Source organism: Spermophilus citellus, assembly GCF_964194105.1.
Source record: "Spermophilus citellus genome assembly, chromosome: 5".
NCBI classification, from domain to species: Eukaryota; Metazoa; Chordata; class Mammalia; order Rodentia; family Sciuridae; genus Spermophilus; species Spermophilus citellus.
The window spans coordinates 12,015,014-12,034,974 of record NC_138186.1 but is presented as its reverse complement, the minus strand read 5'-3'; the positions used below and the strand labels follow the sequence as shown (position 1 = coordinate 12,034,974).

At 50.1% G+C, this 19,961-nt stretch overlaps 1 protein-coding gene across 8 annotated transcripts in view; it reads left to right on the top strand.

The window, feature by feature from the left end:
- Nucleotides 1-18,089, top strand: part of PHACTR1 (phosphatase and actin regulator 1) — a 286,809-nt gene extending 268,720 nt beyond the window's left edge. For all 8 annotated transcript variants that reach the window (XM_081294441.1, XM_081294442.1, XM_081294443.1 and 5 more), the window contains 5 exons: nt 3,911-3,966; nt 8,805-8,866; nt 12,967-13,107; nt 14,296-14,372; nt 15,237-18,089. In XM_081294441.1, the coding sequence (XP_081150567.1) occupies nt 3,911-3,966; nt 8,805-8,866; nt 12,967-13,107; nt 14,296-14,372; nt 15,237-15,252 (352 nt within the window). In that variant the 3' untranslated portion in view covers nt 15,253-18,089. The remainder of the gene's footprint in view (nt 1-3,910; nt 3,967-8,804; nt 8,867-12,966; nt 13,108-14,295; nt 14,373-15,236) is intronic.
- Nucleotides 18,090-19,961: the final 1,872 nt, after the last annotated feature.

Here is a 19,961-nt window from a genome sequence, read left to right as displayed (position 1 = left end):
TTTCCAGATGCACAACTGGCCTTGGCGTGGGGGTAAAGAATGCCTTCATGGGATCGTATTCCTGGGGCGCGGCGCATTCCTGGGACCAGATGTGGGCTTCTCCCCATAGTCCAAGCAGTTCTCCAGGGGACACCAACTAGGAATCCTGTTCTTCATTTTCACTCTGGCACTTAGTGTCAGATCCCACAGAGCCCCGAAGACTGTCCTGTTTCTAATGCCAGTGGCAAGGAGAGATTGGTCACCTCTGCTTCCGACCAACTTGCTGTGAATCTGGGGTTCCAGTGACCCTCACAGTTCAGAACTCAGGGGAGCACGTCATGCTCACCAGTTTTTTTTTGTTGTTGTTGCTTTTTAGGAGAAATCTGTATAATTTTTATTTATAATTGCATATTGGGGGTGGTATGCTGAGGTATGACTCCAGAAGCTGTCAGCGAAGGGTTGATAAATTTACACTTTTAAAAAATTGCCTAAGGGGCTGGGGCTGGGGCTCAATGGTAGAGCACTTGCCTGTCATGCATGAGGCACTGGGTTCAATCCTTGTCACCGGATAAATATAACAAATAAAATAAAGGTATAAAAAAATACAATAACATTTTAAAACTTGCATTAAAAATACCATACACAACACTAAAAATTGGGGGAGTTGTTCGGTGTGTATTGAGCTTCAGTTTTGCAAGATAAAAAAAAAAGTTCTACACACCTGTTACACAATAATATGGCATTAGAAAGGATCAGATGAGAGGACAGAAGGAGAAAGTTCTGTGGGGGAGGGGGGGGCAGAGCTTCCTTACCCCTGAGGGCACAGCACCCTCCCAGTGCCACCAGGTTTCAGCAGCCTGAGCTCATCAAATGTCATTGTTCAAGAATTTTTATAGAGCTTATCTCCAGCCCCTGGTTGGTTATTGGTCTTTCTGGTGACCTGCCCCACCCTGAGGCTATCTTGGTGTGTCACCAGGCTGTGATCCTAAGGGACTCATCAGAAATAAGATACTCCTGTCACTCGGGAAATCTCAAGGACTGTAGGTTCTCTGCAAGAGGAACCAGAGACAAATACCATGCATCCCATGCAATGCCACAGAAATGTTCTTAGGAGAAAAGGAATAAAAATGTGAAAATGTTCATAGAAACCTAAAAACACTTGGGAATATACAACTTCCAACAAGGTGCTGCGGATTTTCAACATGACAATAAGCCCTGAACTTAAAAGAGGTCCTTGGAGACTCCATGAACTATATTTTCATTTGTCAACCTAAATGACAATCAGAGGAGAGATTCTCCAAAGAATCAAGACATTTATTTGGAAAGAGCAGAGCCCTGCAGCGGGAATGTACGTGTCGTCGTGAGCTGTGAACAGGTGCAAGGGAGTTGGGTGGGGGGAATTTTTAAAGGTAAAATGAAGAGGGTCACATGAGCTATTTTGAATGACAGTGACTTAGCGAGGGATCGGTAACAAGGGTGGTACAGTCCAAGATTGAAGAGCCAGTTGTTGGGCAGATGCCTTGCAGAAGCACTTTTGGTGTATATCATGAGTGTGCTACATCACGAACATAGACCATTGTCTTTCCACAATGTCAGAATGTGATGGAAAACACTGAACTCTCAGGAGACACCATGTTCATCATTGACAGTTCTCTGAACACTTGTGGGTCACCTGGTCATCATAAACCAGGCAACCACAGGCTCTTTTATTCCTATCTCAATGTCTAAGATCAATAACACTCAAGTCACACTTTATACTTTACACAATTTTATATTTATTACAGAAAGGCTAGGAAGGGGTCAGGGCAGCCGCGGGTCTCAGGAGGCTGAACCGAGAGCAAAGGTAGAGAGCAGATATGAATGCAAAAAATCTCGGTAGGTGGTCAGATAAGATGAAGAACCAAAGCCAGAGCCTGGTGGCACACACCTGTCATCCCAGCAATGAGGGAGGCTGAGGCAGGAGGATCACAGGTTCACATCCAGCCTCAGCAACTTAGTGAGGCCTTAAGCAACCGAGTGAGACCCTGTCACTAAATAAAATAGAAAAGGGGTGGGGATGTGATTCAGTGGTTAAGCACCTCTGGGTTCAATCCTGGTACTAGTAAGTTAATTAATTTAAAAATAATAATAAAAAGATTAAGACCAGCAAAGAACTTGTTCAGGGCTCAGAACTGTCAAAGTGCAGGAACTTATTCTAGGCCAAGGTTCAGACAGATGGCAGTTTCACAGTGTCACCTTGGAGTAGGACTTAGGTCATCACAGGCAAAAGAAGCTGCACTCTGCTAAAACCCAAGGACAGCGATGTGGACATTTGTCACTGTAGCAGTTTTCCTGGGCAAGGCTCATGAAGAGTGACCAGGCCACCAGGTCAGAGTGCCATAGTGCCAATTTCAGGTGTTCCTCCTTTTATGGGCTCTGAGTGAGAAGGTCCCTTCTTTTGGAGTCTGGCATGTTTGACGAGCTCATGGGCCTGGCTTCGCCTGGGTTTGGTTCGCCCGTGCATCCACGTGACGGGTTCGAAGGTGGTCATTCTCATCAGCACGATTAACTTATTTATCGGTTTGTGCCTTAGGGTTGTGCCAGGCTGATGGTGGTTGTGCCAGGCTGATACAGAATTGTTTTACCTCATCCCTTAAACTCAGAATGGAGTAACTTATGGCACACTGGTGTTCCAACAGAACCACAAAGGCTACAGCTCAGCCTAAAAATTACGGTTCTACACATCACGGGGTAACTCAGCAGAACATACCCACACTCCACAGTAAGGCTGCGGTGGCTTCTCAGCAGGGTTGTGGTTTTGGCAGAATCTTTTATGACGGGTTCTTGCTGTAAACACACATCCACCAGATCCCCTCCTTCCCAACCCCTGGGTTGCCTTGACTTATTATCTGTGGTTCAGCCTTGACCACACTGACACCACGTTGATGCTGACAGCTTTCTCACATTCTGATCTCTCTCTTCAGATTCCACAATATAAACGTCTCACCAACTGGCCACACTAGTTTCTGCCCCTCCCTACCCCTCAGGACCCATTGGAAGGCTCCGGAAGCCTAAATGTCCCTTCCACAATGTTCTCCTCTCACCCTCACCTCACCCCCGTGGATGACGTAGGACTGCTGAAGGGTCACAGGGTTGATCAGCAGCCACTGACAACTTCAGAGTGTCCCATTCCGTCCATGCGCAGGCCCACTGTGTAGGTGCCGGTCCTTCCTGGGACTCATCCAGGTGGACCAAAATGCAGTTCTGACCCGGATGCCTTTCCCATTCCTGGGGACTGTGTCCCCTCGGTGCCACCTTTCTGCGGTCTGTCCCAGGGCACCACCGCAAGCCCCGCCCCCTTGGTCGAGTCTCTCTCTAGCTGTGGCTGAATGACATGCCTGGCAGCAGGAGTGTCATCTCTGTGCCTGTCCATTTGTCATTCCACATCTAATAAGGCTCGGGTGGGGACGAGAAGAAGAGCAGCTATTGTTCTGGGCAGACAGGCAGCTCTTTGACGGCCCCACCATGCGCCTCTCTGTGTCCTGTGTCTGCACAAACATGGCAAGAAGCAAGCTGTAGCCTGAAGGGAGGAGAGAGAGGCAAGAGGCCACGGTCCTGAAGTTAAGAGGCCACAAGGAAAGAAAGGGACTTCTGTGGAGAGGAGAGTCCCATTTAAGTCTCGGTCCCCTGGCCTGGGGCAGGCCAGGGAGGGGCTGGCGGAGGGAGGAAGGCTTGGGTCAGCTCTGCGTGCCGTGACGCAGGGTGCCCTTCCTGGGGTTGAAATTGAGGAACTGAGGAGGCGTTGGTGGCAGGAGGCAGTGTCTCAGAGCGCAGCATGGAACAAGGGCTCCGGCCACCAGCTCCGCCTCATGTACCTACAAGGGCCGAGGAGATTCACCGCCCAAGGGGGATATGATATGGTCCAAAAACTTTTCCTGGATTTTTTCCGTAGGCGGCTGAGCCAGAGGCCGACTGCAGAAGAACTGGAGCAGAGGAACATTTTGAAACGTAAGTGACTAAGCCCACGGCCATCACAGTCGCTCGCTCGGGGGCAACTCTCCTGATTACTGAGTGGTGGGTCACCAGGTTTCTACCTGGAGCCTGGGCAGAAATGATTGAAAGCCTGTCCCATGGTTGAGGCTCGTCCCCGTGTGTTAGAACACCAAAGAGAACATCCCCGTGGGGAAGGCAGGTGGGATGTCACTCAGCTCCACTTTGTTGGCTGGAAGCTCACAGACGGCTAAAGCACCTTCCTGCGGTGCCAGCCAGAGAGAAGCGGAGAAACTAGACCGAGTACTTAGTATTAAGTGGTTGAGAAGAGAGATCAGGTCACCTTTAAATCAAAATGGGCTTCAAAACAGTGACGAGGGTATTGAAGGGGAAGAGCCGTTTGAAAACTGAGACCACAAAACAGAACTTTCCATGGCAGCTCGCTGCTGTGGGTAGAGTTTTCCAACACTAGCTTTGCAGTCGAAGAAAGCAATTCCAAGTGACTAAGCTTCATGGACATCCCTCAGGAACCCACTGGCCTGGGGTAAGCCCACGTGACAGTCTCATTCTGGAGAAGCCAGCTGTCACTGAGGCCGAGGACAGAAAAAAATAAATGAGCTCCTTGTTTGGTTCAGGACACAGGATGTTTGAATAGGGACAGAATCCACTGGCTGCTAAAGAATTAAAGAATACAAAATACTAAAAGAAAATAAGCACGTCTTAGACACCAGTATACCTTGGTGTGGTGGAAGATGTTAAGTAGATTTTAAATCCCACCACCCTGCTCACATCTCTGGGGCCATTGCTGCTGTTGTCCCTAACACTTTCCTCAGCATCGCTGACAAGTAATGTTTTTTAGTTTAATTCATGGTACTTTCTAGCCCAACCCACAAACGCCCTTCTAACTTCTTTCCAGGAAAAAGAAATTGCACAGGTGTTTTGTTTGTTTTGGGTTCAGGTTTTGGTACTAGGGATTGAACCCAGAGGCGCTTTACCACTGAGCCACATTCCCAGCCCCTTTTATTTATTTGCTATTGTTGTTGTTGTTGTTTCGAGACAGGGTCTCTCTAAGTTGCTGAGGGTCTTGCTAAATTGCCAAGGCTGGCCTTGAACTTGTGGTCCTCCTGCCTCAGCCTCCCAAGTTGCAGGGATTGCAGACTGTGCCCCTGCACCAAGCCTGTGCAGTTTTGTAGACATTCTGTATTGCATGCATGCATGCATGCACACGCACACGCATGCACAATCTTTCAAACACTTAATTTTACAGTCTAAGAAAGTATCAGTCATGTAAGATCATGCCCTGGGTGCCTGGATGTTTTACTTAAAGTATTCTTGATTTTGTTTTTCTCCCAATGGCCTTGTGACTTGGTCTGCATTAAATGGTTTGCCAAGGGAGGGTGTTGACTCTCACCCACCCCAGAAGGCTGCTGGCATGTGCAGTTCCTGCAGTGCCCATCTGCTTCACAGTCACCTGTCTTCACATCCGGCCTCCCTTCTCCACAGCCACCACCACTTCCCCAAAGCTCAGGGAAAGCCATTTCAGGAAGGACCTTCCTCAGTCCCAGGGCACCTTGCACGTCTCCTAGGTCTCTAGGAATTTGTGGGATAATTTTTCTAACCCACGAATGCCCTGAAAGTCCTCTAAGGCCACCATGCTAGCCAGTGGAGTAGGGACTTCTGCGGCAGAGCCCCGACTGGGGAAACCTGGGCCTGTGTAATGGCTCCCTTTGGGCCCCAATCTGCTCCCTGACCTGATCCATTATAAACTTTCCATTGTGGGAGAGAAAGAAAAACAAGAGGTGAACATCAGTTCCTAAAATCAGAAATCAGATAACTCGACTTCCTCCTGTCTTCCGCCTCGCCCCACACACGTAGCTGATCTGGGTCTGCTGTCCTCCGAGGAAGCTGCGGACAACTCACTCACGGGACCCGTGGGACTTTTGGCCTCGGATCTGACACTACTCCAAGAGGAGGGAGACCTCTGGGAATTGTTGAGGTTTTAGAAAACAGGGCTTATTTCAGTCAGGTTTAGACATGGAAGGTCCAAAGTCCCAAGCTGTCACCTCTGGTTGGCCCAGAGCCAGGCAGATCCCTGGAGATTGGTTTTCACTGCCATTTACTTGTGCTTGTAAGCCTAGGGGGACCAAAATGGGAGTCCAAAGATTGTCACCATGGCTTTGTTTTATTGTGTACCCTCTTCCTTTTCATCTGGTCAAACAGCTACAAACTAAAGCAAAGCTTGGCCCAAGTCAAACAGGTTGATCTTTTCCCAGTTTCAAAACTCTGTAGAACCCCCCCATGGGTTCTTACTTTCTCCTGCATACTGAAACTTTTGGTTTTTTTTCTAAATTTGTTGTCTTTTTCATGTATTCATTAATTTACTTTGATTGCTAAACAAAAATGTCTAGTGGTATAAAAAAATGCTGAGATTAAAAAAAAAAAAAACAAACATGCTCAGACAGTTTCTTCTGAAACTTATTTTCTAGGCTTTAAATGGCTAAAGGGGCCCGTCGGTCAGCAGTCAGCTCAGCACTCAGCTTAGGTTGGGTTTGCAGCCCCTCCCTGCCTGGCCCCAGCAGCAGCCCTTGCTCTGTCCACACCTGAGCACATAATGGACACCCTCTGATGGTGGCACCCTCAAGAATGACATCACAGACTTTTCCTGGCCTCTTTTCCAGTTGCCTTACGGGGTTGTCTTAGCAGCTTCTGCCTGAGAATTCATGACACTGGGTTTGTAAATGGCTTTGAACTAAAGGTAGAGATTCCATAGGCAGCAGTTGGGCACCCTGCCCCTCAGAGGGACCGAAGGAAGGCATGTAGGAGATGAAGGCCCATGCTGTGTCACCTCTGGCACAGAATGCCCACCTTAGTGGCTCAGCAGGATCCTGTGGGGTCAGAAGTGTAAGGACAGCACCAGTAATGAGGAGGGCTGGCCCCGAGAGAATCAAACCTGACCGCAGGAAAAGGCGGAAAGCTCAAGTGTTTGCCTAACTAATGAACCCTATGGGGGGACTTGGGACGTGCCCTTCACGTCCTCATTTGTAAACCAAGGTGGTAGTCGGTGTCTCTGTCAATATTAACCAGGTGTCCTGGGCTGCCTCGGGGGTGAACTCCCAGGCTACTTCCCTTCCTTTCTCTCTCCCGCCTGCAAACGTGGCTGACTGGGGTCCCCCATCCGATTCTTCTTATCTGCCTCCCAGTTTATTCTCTGATAGATCAATTCATAGTGAGGTACTAATGGCTAACTAGTTTCATAGGTTTTGTCTCTGGGAAGTTTGCATGTTCACGAATCCTACTCTTTGGGGGATCTCTCCTCTCCTGGGTCTTGCTGTCTGCCTCCCAACCTATAACTGATAGAGTAATTCATATTAAGCTATTAATGGCAGACTAGTTTAATCTAAAAGAAATTTGTATTGTTAAACAAAATTCCAAGAGGATGACAGGAACTTTAAAGGAAGGAATAGCAATGGTGGAGGATTCCGGGCTTCTGTGGCTCCGGTGACCTGTCCCACAGCAGGACGTGGACATTTTTTGTGCTGCCCCTATACAAGGTTCTAATCCCCAAAGGCAGTCAAGGCTGCAAAGTCTTGCCCTCGGGGTGTCAATCAGGACCTGAGCTCTGCTCAGAGCCCCCATCTGTTCCATGGGCAGTGTTGTCACCGTCAGTGTGATCTGGCTATGGCTCTGGCTCTGTGGGGTGGGACTGATTACCAGTCAGTCCCCACCCCCATTCCTATGCACAGGGGTCTCCCTCTTTTGAAGATCTGTCCATACTTAGACAATGAGAAGCCACCGAGGTATCAAGTGTGCAATGCAGCCAAGTAATTATCAAAATGCAACTTCATAATTGTGATTGCAAAATGAAAAAAAAAAACAGGTATTCTTAATACCAAATGTTAATACCAAATCAACTTCTGGTCTCCTTACACCAATGTCATAATAAACACAGTGGTGGGAATCACAGGTCTTCTATGACATGAGTTGGCATGACGTGATTTTTTTTTCCAAGTCCGACAGTACTGTATTGATATGTGTGCTTCCGTAGATACCAAGGACTTCTTCCAAAGCACAGAGGGAAGTGATGATCTACCCAAGGTCATTGGTTAGCTGAGAAGAAGAGATAAGCCCATATTCTCTGCCCCTAGAATATCTGCTCCCTTCCCAGAACCTCTTGCTTCCGCTCTTTAAAACTCTGCCAAGTCAGTCACCCACATTTTAAGCCGAGAACGTTTTTTAAGCTCTGAAGTCTTCTAAGACACCCCTTACTAGCCTAAATGCAGGCAATTGTACCCCACACTCTGGCCTCACACATGTTCTGTGGACTTCTTGGAAGATTCAAAGAATTAATGGAATCAGGGTTTGCGAAAGGTGAGCGGTTTGAAATTCCCCTTGGCGCAGCCTGCCGGCCTGGTTTTCTCTCTGCACCGGGTGCAGGCCTGCCTTGCCATCCACCCCACAGTGCACCAGATACTGGGGCCACATGGCCATGAGCCCTTCGGTCTCTGGAGGCTCGAGGAGCTGTGAGTGAGGCCCACCTTCTTGTCCAGAGAAAGGAAGCTCCCTCCTCCCCAGAGGCCAAACTTACTTGCTTTGTCACACATTTCTCAGCCCAGCATCTCGGCCTGGGGAGCCAGAACCCACCTGGCACAAGGTCACCCTGCTCACTATGGGTTTAAAGCAGCACAGGTAGTTTGGAAGTGTCCCCGTAGGCAGAAAGGTGGCCGGGGAAGGCAACTGGAGCGTCCTCGTCCCCTTTTCAAATGGAGGTCCCTGGACTAGACCAGCTGTGGTTCCCAGGAAGCACCCGTGTGTGACCTGCTGCCCTGAAATCAAAAGCATTTCACTGTTTCTTTCAGCTCGGAATGAACAAGAGGAACAGGAGGAGAAAAGAGAGATCAAGAGGCGACTAACTCGAAAGGTGAGACCCTTCTCCGAGCCGATGTCAGGGACAGAAGAGGGTGGGCTGCCCAGGACTCCGGGGCCTCAAAGCCACAAGTCCCAGTGATTCCCCTCCTTGGGTGTCAGATCACACAGCTCTGACCCTGCGAGACCTCTCCAGGGCTGGTAGTCAGCTCAGCTTCCTGACCCTCCGTCCTTTGGCTGGTGATGTTCAACCCTGCTCAATTTATCACACACAGACACTCCCTGCCACCCCAAACTTCTTGAGGTCTGTTGCATTGTATTATCAAATTACACTAAATATTTTGTTTTTAAAAATTCATTTTTAGGACTTGCAGCTGCAGCTCAGTCAGATGCTTGGAATTCATGGGATTCCAGGCTTAATCCCCAGCACAGGGAAGAAAAACAAAAAAAAAATACATAACCCTGTCAGGCCATCTGAAACTCATTATCAAAATTAGTCATCCTCATGTAACATTGTTATTTGCTAGGATCCTAGAAGGTGTGAATTTTCCTTGCCTCTGGACACAATCTTTCCTCATTAGTACTTAAGAACTATTTGACTTCGTTATACTACATACAATTTGCATTATTGGATTAGGAAAATGCCAAAAGTCTGGAAAATTTAATGAAGATGTTTGAAAAGCACTTAGATAAAAGTCACAAAGCTCAAATTTTTATTTTATTTTTAGCTTCCAAAATAGATGGTTTGGCACTTTGGTGTAGACCCCACGTGGATCTCACACTACATGAGTGGCCTCTTGAATAATAAACTTGTGGCTATTCTTGGATGCTGTTGAAAAGTTTAATTAATTGGTGACGCACAGGATAGAACACTATCTCTGTCTAACTAAAGTGTTTTTAATCAGCCCCCTACAGTGACCATCTTAGAGAGAGGCATTCCACTTTTAAAGATGGTGAAGAGACCCATTAAAATTAATTTTTAAAAAAACTTATTAGTGCATTTTTATTCTTAGAAATGTTATTATAAAGAAGAGACTCTGAGGTCCTGAAACAGCATTTATGAAGGGGATATCTTCAGTCGCCAACACTTTGCCTAAAAGTGTCCCAAATATCTAGTGACAAGTCAAACACCAACCCAATTAAAAGAAAATAGGGTCTGAAGGGTCAGGTGATTGGCGGGTGCTACCTTGGTGGGGACCTCTCTTGGGCCAGTTGCTGTTACCTATCAAGGTCTGACCCCGACATCCTCCAGAGCCCCTGGTCTTGGTACATATGGCACATTTATTCCTGAGACTGAGTGGTGGGAAGGACAGAAGAAATACATGGGTTTCTTCTAAATGTGTCCTTGAACAGATAAGGGTATGAAGAAAGAGCCTAGTGATAACCTCTCATTTCTGATATAGAAACATCTAGAAGCTCTGGGGAAAAAAAAAAAAAGGTTTAAATCTGCTTTGGAGCAAGTTCATCAGAGTTGATTACTGAAACCCCAAAATTCTCTGAAATTCCAAGGCTGCTTGCTAAAGAGGGAGTCATGGAAAATCGATCAGACATCTATTCATTTCTTATGTCTTAAAAAAAGATGGTTCTATTTTTGCAGAGGGAAATTTGACTTATTGCATGATTTCATGGTGGGCAAGAGAAAAGGGCTGCTTCCCACACCCATCTCCCCTGGGGTGGGTAATACCTGGAGATCCATTAGCCCCAAATAGCCACTGAATTTTGCATGTCCCCCAATAATTGCTTTCCCCTCCCCTCCCCCTCTCCCCAGGGAACTGGCCTTGAGGTACCCTCCCCGGGAGTCAGGGAGTGTGAGCTGAGGGGTGGCTGCTGATGAGGAGAGGCTGGGCCAAGGGGAAGCAGCCTTCAGTCTGTCCACAGAGATGTGGCGCCTGCCGGCAGGTGGGAACCCACATCCTGTCCCGGCTCTGGGCAAGCTCCTTTCTCTGGATCCTTTATCACACTGGGACCAGATGCCAGGAGAGGTGGCTGCTTTTCCTTGCCTTGCGCTCAGCCCAAGGATCTCCTCAACCAGCTTTTATTTACTTTTAATGTGCTAGGGAGAAACATGAAACCCGGCGGCTAATGGGGATGATAGCAAGAGACCAAGTCACTGCTGGGGACCAAATGGAGAATGACCTCAAAATTACATACTTACAAAAAATGACTCCAAAAAGAAAAAAAAAAAAAAGAGGGTCTAGTTAGCTGAATGGACGGCCAGATGCATGGATGGATGGGAGGAGAGAACACGGGAAGGAAAGAGAAACGAGGGTTTAGGCTGTATTGATTTGGGGAATCTGAGTCGACTATATTTTTCCTGCATATTTGCTTCCACATATAGATACAGCTGCTACCAACCCCTGCCCCACCCCTGCTCTCAGTCCATCATCCCAGAAAACTTGACACTGGCCACAGGGATCATTTCCTTAGCATCCAAGACAGGACCTCAGGATCGAGATGCCCCAAGGACTGCGGCCAGCCACAGGCTAATGGCACATCTTCTGAGCTCCATGTGGTCAGGGGACAAGCCCACAGTCACAGAGGAGAGACCTGGAGACGGCTGGCATCAGGGCCCACACTCCACCTGAGACTGAGGGGCAGCAGTTGGAGCTTTCCTCACTCGTCCCCTCCCGGCACGAGGGTACAGCACCTTCCCCATCAGGCGTGGTGGTGCCTAAGCCCCCGTGGGACCCGGGCACGACACTCTCTGCCCTTCAGAGAGTTTTCTGTGTGTTCTGTCCCCTCGGGACTCTGCTATAGACAGACTATTAGTAAAACCCAGGTCGTGATTTCCAGGAAGATAAATTCCAAAATCAGGGCTTTTTCTGAGTCACATATACAGAATAATATTGTGTATCCAGTGCCCCAGGGATAGGCCCTGGGAGTTCTGAGTGGGAGTCTGATCATCCAGACTCTATATGGTAAACAATAAGCGTCTTGTACCAATTCTCCCTGTTCTCACATGTTGGAGAGCACATTGGGTGTCAGGATTAGGCCGTATTTGTTGCTAGCAACCGGGCTGTCTGCAGCTGCCACCTAACAGACTGGGACCCCCTAGGGGTGGCAACATGCAGTCAGGCCAGTGGGCCAGCTCCGCCAGCTGAGGTGGCTGGCCCCAGAACTTCCCACTCCTGGCCCAGAGGAAGATGCAGGCTGCCGCAGGGTGGAGTCAGAGCAGCCCTGGTGGTGATGGTGGTGGAGGAGGAGGAGGTGGGGGGTGGGCGTTCGGTAGGCCTGAGTGGTAAAACTCTATCTGACTACGTCTTATATTAATAGCACTGAGCACCATCTCAGGCCTGGAGGGAAAGGTGTTCTTAAATAACACTGGTTGAATGTGAATTGACAGCATCCTCAAAGAGGTGACTGTGTTGCCCCAGAAGAAATAAACCTGTGACAGGTGAAGATAATAGAAATGTCAACCCAGTGTTGTTCAAGGACAGAGAGAGGGCGATGGGGGCAATATCAGGAGGTGACTAAGTAAACATGGCTTCGTCCTCCCTCTCGAAGTCCTTCCTCACTAGCCCCCGGGGGCCCAGCCGGAGCCTTCCTCGGCACGAACAGGGCCAGCTCTGCCCCCACTCAGCTGTGCCTTTGTCCACTGACCTTTCATTTGCCCTTCTTGAGTATGTCTGGACATACACTTTTGTGGGTGTCTAGGACACACGCACATGCACACATGTACACACACATGCGTATGTAAAATGTATTGCAAACCCATCTTGAAGAGAGCCCTCAATTTGCACAGGATGTGGATTCACACGTTCAAAATAAGACAGAATTATTGTACAAGGTGACTGCCATCTGGTGGGTGAAGGACGCAGAAAAGTCCAGAACAGGCACCCACAGCCACACAAAAAGCCAGCCTTCTTACAAAGACCAAAACACAGCAGAACTGTGAAGGAAGAGCCAGGCTGGCATCAAGCAAGCCGTACAGACCTGGAGGTACGGAAAGGGGTTAAAAAGGTCCCAGAGCCTGGAGAAGTCCAGTTCCAGGAGTCGGGAGCCCTGGGTCCCCACAGGGCCCTGCCTGGACTGGCTGTGTGAAGCGTTGGGGGCCTTTCTGGAGGACCTCGTTTTCCACTCCTACAAGTTCATGGATGGACCCTTGGGGTCTCAACTTCTCTCACCTGTTGGGCCCCTCTCTCTTCCCCTCTGCAGCTCAGTCAAAGGCCCACAGTAGAAGAACTTCGAGAAAGGAAAATCCTCATCCGTTTCAGTGACTACGTGGAGGTGGCTGACGCTCAGGATTATGATCGGAGGGCAGACAAGCCATGGACCCGCCTCACAGCTGCAGACAAAGTAAGCAGAGTGGGTGAAGAGGAGGGAGGGGAGCCCCTGGAGGGTGGCAGCAGGGTCTTGTGTGGAGCTTCTTGCTTGCCACTGGGGAGCCTGTTAGACTGCAGTAAAATCTCCACCCTAGCCTATGATGGGCGCTGAGAGCTGGGTTCTAATAGTGCAACTTCCTCCATGCCTTTTCCCAGGAGCTCTGGGTGATCTGCAGGGAGGTCACTGAATGTGTGCTTGACTACTCACAAGACAGACAGTGATACTGTGCTTGAGTTACAGAAAGAGGAAGGGCACCGTCTTAGTCCGTTTTCTGTTGCTATAACAGGATACCTGAAACTGAATGATGTTATAAGGAAACAAGTTTATTTGGACTCAGTTCTGGAGGTTCTCACTTCCTTCAAAGATTGGGCAGCCACACCTGGTGAGGGCCTCATGCTGCTCCATTTTATGGCAGAAGTTGGAAAAGGAAGTAGGTACATGTTAGAGACAAAACACAGCGGGTAGCCTTGCTTATGACAGTCCATGCTGGCAGTAACTAGTCCCATTCCTAGATAAAGACATTAGTCCCTCTTCATGATCTGAACACTTCTTAAAGACCCCAACTAAAAGTTCATGGATGGACCCTTGGGGTCTCAACTCCTCTCACTGGCTGGGCCCCTTTCTCTTCCCCTCTGCAGCTCAGTCAAAGGCCCACAGTAGAAATTGAGTTTCCACCACGTGAACTTCTCAGGGACACATTCACACTAGAGCAGGCAGCCTGGGAGGGGGTGCCCAGAGGGACAGAATGACACTGGTCTAGGCACAGAACAGTTCAAGAGCATGAGGCTGCAGGCTCATCACAGACCTTCACATGAAGGGCTCTGTCCTCTGCACCCAGGAGGGGATGTTCAAAGCTCAGGAAGGCGCAGTCAGTGTGTCTGCCATTCTTGTAACCTAAGGGGACAAAGAGAGAGCACAGACCTTAAGACACATCAAATGCAGGACCTCGCTGTGCGAGGTCAGCTTCCCCTAAGAAAGGCAATCTTGCAAGGTTCTAAAGGACATCTCGGGTGATTTTGTCCCCTTCCAATGAAAAGGTATTTCACACAGTCATGTGGCTTTGTGGAAGAAGAAGGTGTTGTGTGATGTGCAGTGGAAAGGGGTCCCTCTGTCCCCCCACCCCTTGCCCCCAGCCTCCTAACAGTCTGCTCTCCCTTCCAGGCTGCCATTCGGAAAGAGCTCAATGAATTTAAAAGCACTGAAATGGAAGTTCATGAATTGAGTAGACACTTAACAAGGTCAGTATCACAGGGTTTCTGTTTGTCCCCCCCCCCCAACACACACACACACACACACACACACACACACACACACACACTCTTGAAATTGCAAAGTTTACTTCCAAACAAAACGTCTCCTGTCTGCTCCTGGGTCACCTGTGGTTTGGTAAGTGCCTGGTGAGGAAAGATGAGAGGTTGGTCAACATGAAGACCTACTTTAGGTTGCCAGAACTCGCCCAAGGAATGCTGAAGGCCCTGACACGAAGCAACCTTCTCCAAACCTGCTTCTCCCTTCCTTCAAATGAACACTCCGACAAACCCCAGATTGCCAATCGCCCCGAACCGAGGCGTTTTTATGAACAAGCTGAGGAGAAGAGACCCCTGCAGTTTACGGCCCATCAGATCCATATGGGCCTTCCCACACAGATTCACTTCTGCTGCTCTGTGCTGCTGTTCTCCCAGACAGCTTTGTGCGATGTCATTTGGGGAAACTGAGGCACGGAGAAATGAAGGTCACATGGCTAGTTAGAGACAAAGCCATCGACTTGATTCTGCTTATTCTCCTTTGGCGGTCATTTAGAGAACCAGGACTTAGCAAATATGTGGAATCTGGACTCAGAGTCACCATCTGGGCCCCTCCCACCTTGCTGCTGAGCCCCCAGGGTCACCAGGGCTGCTCACTTTGGGCCCCAGGAGGTCCAGTTAACCTGTCCCAAAACCAGGGGTGAGTTTGGGTGAAGTTCAGGTACTAGGGGGAGGGTCTGGGAGGCTCGTACCTTCCTGTCACTCTTGCAACCCGGGTGTCTGAGGACGGGAGGGTGGCACTGCCAGGTGCCAGGCCCCAGCGGCCCCGCGGTCCTGATGAAGTTCTTTGTCTCCTAGGTTCCATCGACCTTAACAGTTAAATTCCTCTTGAGTGCTATGCTGTCTTCAAAACATAAATTTATAAGAACCATAAGTGCTGGTATTTATTCACTTCCCCATTACGATGTAAATCTTCTGAACTGCCTTTTTTTAAAAACAAGAAGAAAAATAAAAGGAAACGCAATCAGGATTCTCTGTGCAAAAACGTGATGGTGACCACTGCACGGTCAGAGCTGCTGGCGTCACTGCGGGTACCGAAACGCGTCCCACCGGTGGCAGGGCCCTGGCGGAAGACCTCCCGGAGGCCCAGCGGTCCTCATCCTCGCCATCGGAGCCCGGCAGGCACCACTCTCACCTGGTCTCCAGTGAAACCCTTCCTCATAAGGGTCTGTCACCTGAGTGGAAAGAAGGCGGAGGCATGAGCTTGTCTCAGAGACTGTGCCCAGCTGTCAGTCCAGATGGCCTTCTAGATTTGGCCAGGTGCGCCAGGCACTCTGGGGGTCCCCAGGAGGGAGGTGCTGAGAGCCGGGGAGGGCTTCTCCGTGGCCTGGTCCTTTCTCTTCGGCCATCATCCCCGCAGTGAACAGAATGGAAGGGCCTTTTCCCAGGGGGTTCTGGGGGAGTCTGTGGCTGTCTGTGGGTCCTCAGGTGGGTGCCGTAGGGGCGGAAGGCTGGCAGGCAGCGCCCATCCTGCCCCCTCAGCCTGAGCTGAGCCGCCTCGCAGGAGTCTCTGGTTTCAAAAGCGGGAGTTGTCATCTGCTCAGTTCTAATTAATTGGCCCACCCAGTGTCACACAAATGCCATGGCTAAGGTACTCCCATGATGTCCATGCGTCTGAGGGTGCAGACAGTGTGGGGCCATGCAAGCTGGGGTCAGCCCTCGCTCAGGCAGCACAGGCACTAAGTGGAGCCAAACAGAGAAGTCTAGCAAGGCTGGTCGGAAGCTCTGCTTGGCCAGGGTTCATTTTTCCTGTGCACCCAGAGTTGGGGTGGTGTGACTTGGAAGTCATCGGTCCTCTGAGCCCAGGACCAATGCGTGGAGGCCAGAAGCCCTTCCTGTAAGCCTGGCTCCCCAGCCACTGAGGGACTGGAGTCCCAGTGCCACTCTATGGCCTCCTGTTCTCCCTTCTTTGCACTGAAAAGCTTCCATAGAGAAGCCCAGATTTCAGCACGTGCCAGGTTTGGGCAGATGCCAGGCACGCCTGCCAAAGTGTCCCTCTCTTCCTGCTCCATTGATCCAGAGAGAGGCCTGTCTCTCTTGTGATGCAGGGTGATTGGAGATGAGTCTCCAACCGTCGTCCTGCACACCAGGACCACAGAGAAGCAATACTCTGTCGGCAGGGACACCGGGGTTGGGTGTGCGGTGAAGTAAGGACACCCACAAACCCTACCCAGGATCCCAGCGAGGCCCAGAACACCCACTTTTCTTTCCGAGCAGAGCTCTCCCTGCCTTCTGTGGAGGATCCAGAGCCACCATGGTCCCTCTAGGCCCTGGCTCACTCTCCACCCCACGCGCCCAGGGTTTAGAAGGATGCAGCTGCCGGCCTGGCCATCCCAAAAAAGAGTCAGCAAGTCCCCACTCAAACCAGGGGGGACCAGGAACCCTTGGGATGCAACACCCATCTCTGGGGCTGTTGAATTTTCTACAGCCTTAACGGCTCTGTGGGCAGCACCAAGCAGGAGCCAGACAGCTGTGGGGGAGAGCTCAGGGCAGCTCTGCAGGCAGTGCCCCCAGCCGCTGGTCTCCTTGCGCCTCTGGAGCACGCATGCCTCTGCCCAGCCCAAGGGCAGACACCATCACCATCACTGGACACCATCACTAGATCTTTCTTTTTTCTTTGAATGTTGAATCTCAATAGTTCCTGCAGTCGGGAGAGGTATTCAGGGAAAATGTCTTCCCGAAAGGCTTACTGACAGTTTGAATGTTCGAATGGAATGACCCATGACGCTTGGCTCTTGTGTTGAACTTCTCTAGGGCAGGTGGGGCAGGCACCCATTCAAGGCGGAGGTGCCTGCCTGCCCGGGCTTGAGGCCCGCACTCCCTCTAACCAGCAGCTGAGCTTCAAAAGTGGCATGTGGTGCCCTGTGGCCTGACAGTCGGGCCTTCCCCTGGCCAGGAGTGAGTCCTCAGGGAATACATTCCGCTGACTAGACTCCTCCCACCAAGGCCCCTGGCATCCCTGCTGGCCTTGGGTCTTGGGCCTTCAAATTCCCTGGGAATAGAAAGACCAAATCCCGCTCCCTGTAGCCAGCCAGCAGCCCGGGTGGGCCACCCAAAGTGCCCTAGGGTTGCAGTCCACTTCCTGCATGGAGGAAACCAAACGCCACTTCCACTTCTCCTCCTGCAGGGCACCCTTTCCCAGAAGTCACTTTCTCAGACTGAGGGGTGCACCTCCCAGTCCCTGAAAGGTCACCCACCTTCAGGATCAGCTGTCTCAAGCCCACTCTAGGTGGCTCTTAGCCTCAGCAACCCAAGTGGCCTGCAGGACAGGGCCTCTGCTGTCTCCCTGTAAACCTCCAGGTCTTTAGAGAGATCATCTACCCACATTTTTCTGGCCACATTGTTATGACACCGAAGCAACTTGTGCTACCTTCCAAGATGACAATTGGACACTCATTGGGGGCAGGGGGAAGAGATGGGCTAGATGGTTTAAAATGCATCACTTTTCTGGAAGTACTCCAATTTTGGAGTTGGTGCATGTACGTTCCCAGTGGGGCCTGGTGTCATCTGGATTCGTGGGAGAGGGAAGCGTGTATTATCTCAAATTCTGTCCCTCTCGAAATTAGACATGGCTCCAAGCCCAACCCCAACCCCCCCTTAATGAAAAAAGACGAAGCCATTGGCCAACTTCCTTTCTCAAAATTCTGATAACCTCATCCCCAAGGCCCCCGAGCCCTGTAACACTTTTGAAACATTCGCCTTTCTGTCCGATTACAGAAACTACCAACGACGAGGCGTTGAACGTGAGGAAAGCTTTGGGTTTATTTTTCTCCCGCTTTATGAACATGTATTTATATTTGCCGAATGAACATCGTGGTGTGTGGCTTCCATGAAGGGAGCTGCAGGCTCCCCCGTGCACGGCCGGTGGGTAAAGGTCACCTGCCATGACTTTTCCTTCCCGTTGGTCTGTTAACCCCCAAACCGGTTGCTTTCTCCAGTTGCTTCCTGGGTGTGTGTACATAGTTTGTCTTTGTATAGGAGTGAGTGTGGCGACCGTCAATCCGTGCCCTCCCGGGCTCCACTTCACAGATGACGGCTGTATGAGGGAGACGATGTACATACGACACAAATTAAACTGGATCTCTACGGCCTCGGTTTTGTACATACAGAAACTGCATGGTATTTAAATTATTGTTTGTCTCTGATGATGTATGCAGTTTCTCTAAAAACAAACCAAAACAAAAAAGTCTAAAAAAAAAATTGACTCCTGTGTGCTTTATCATCCATCAGAAGGAAACACCAAGATAGACTGTTGGGCTGGGGAAGGCGGGTTGGTCCTCATCAGCGAAACAGGGCCAGTCAGGGAACACGTGGGGCCGCCTTCTGTACCAGGAAATGCTGGGGAAGGAAGTTTCATGGTGCATCAGTTTTCTAGAAGACTTCTTGTCCACTAGGGAATTGCCCTTCATGTTTGCAATACCTAAAATGGTTTGCCCAACTGTGGTGTCCTTGAATTCCCTGGGTCAGGGAGCTTTTTGTTAATGACTCGGGTCATCTCAGTAGTATTAGGGATCAGATGGTCTTTAGCCATAATGACTTGGGAACTTTTGGGGTTCCTGTTACTAATGCCCTGTCACTCCATCCATGTCTGTGGATTCCACCAACCATGGATCAAAAATCAGAATGATCATGCAGACTTTTTTCTTGTCATTATTCCTTAAGCAGCACTGTGTAAGGACTACCTACACCGCGTCTATGTGGCACTAGGTAGTAGAAGTCATCTAGAGATGGGCCAAGCACGGAGGAGGGTGTGGGGAATTCAGTGCAGGCCTTTTACTTGCGGGACTTGAGCACTGGTATCCACAGGGGCAGGGGTGGTCCTGGAACCGACTCCCCCTGGTATAGACAGCTGGACTTCTATCTCCTTGAAAAGCCTGGTATTTGTCCTATAAAGCAAAGAGCTTTTGTGCATAACTACCATTGCTAAATTGCCTCTTTGAGGATCTGGGGGGCAAACAGGAGCAGCAGCACGAGGAGAGGGGTGAGGTTGCTGGATGACACATCCTTGTCCCAGCAATGGAGGAAACTTTTTTCTAGGGAAGAGGAATAGAGTGGGAGCTGCATATGAATCATCTGGGGCTCTTGTTAAGGTGCAGGTGCCCATCAGCAGGGTGGGTGTGGCCCAAGTCTGCAGGCTTCAGGGCCGCTGGTCCTACTGGGAAAAGGATCAACCTTCTGAGTCATGGGCACTAGGGAGGACGGCCCAAAGACAGCCACGTTTCCCTGGCAAGGACCTCTGATGACCACAGGCTCTGCCTGTTTCTTTGCTGAGGAACAGCAGCCAAGCCATCGCTGGGTGAGTCCTGTAGGATTCGCAGCACGGTGCCAGGCACCTCTGCAGGCCCACAGCACTGGAGCCCGGAGGCTGAAGCAGCAGGGCGGGTGTGGGACAGCAAGCTTCCAGCTCCCGGCCTGAGTTTTCTCCCTCCCTCTTCCTCTTCTGGCTTATGAACTGCAGAACCTGCCTGCAGCTTTCCAAGGGGGGAAAAGGGCTAAAAAGCAAAAGCTTCGAGAAGCCCCCAA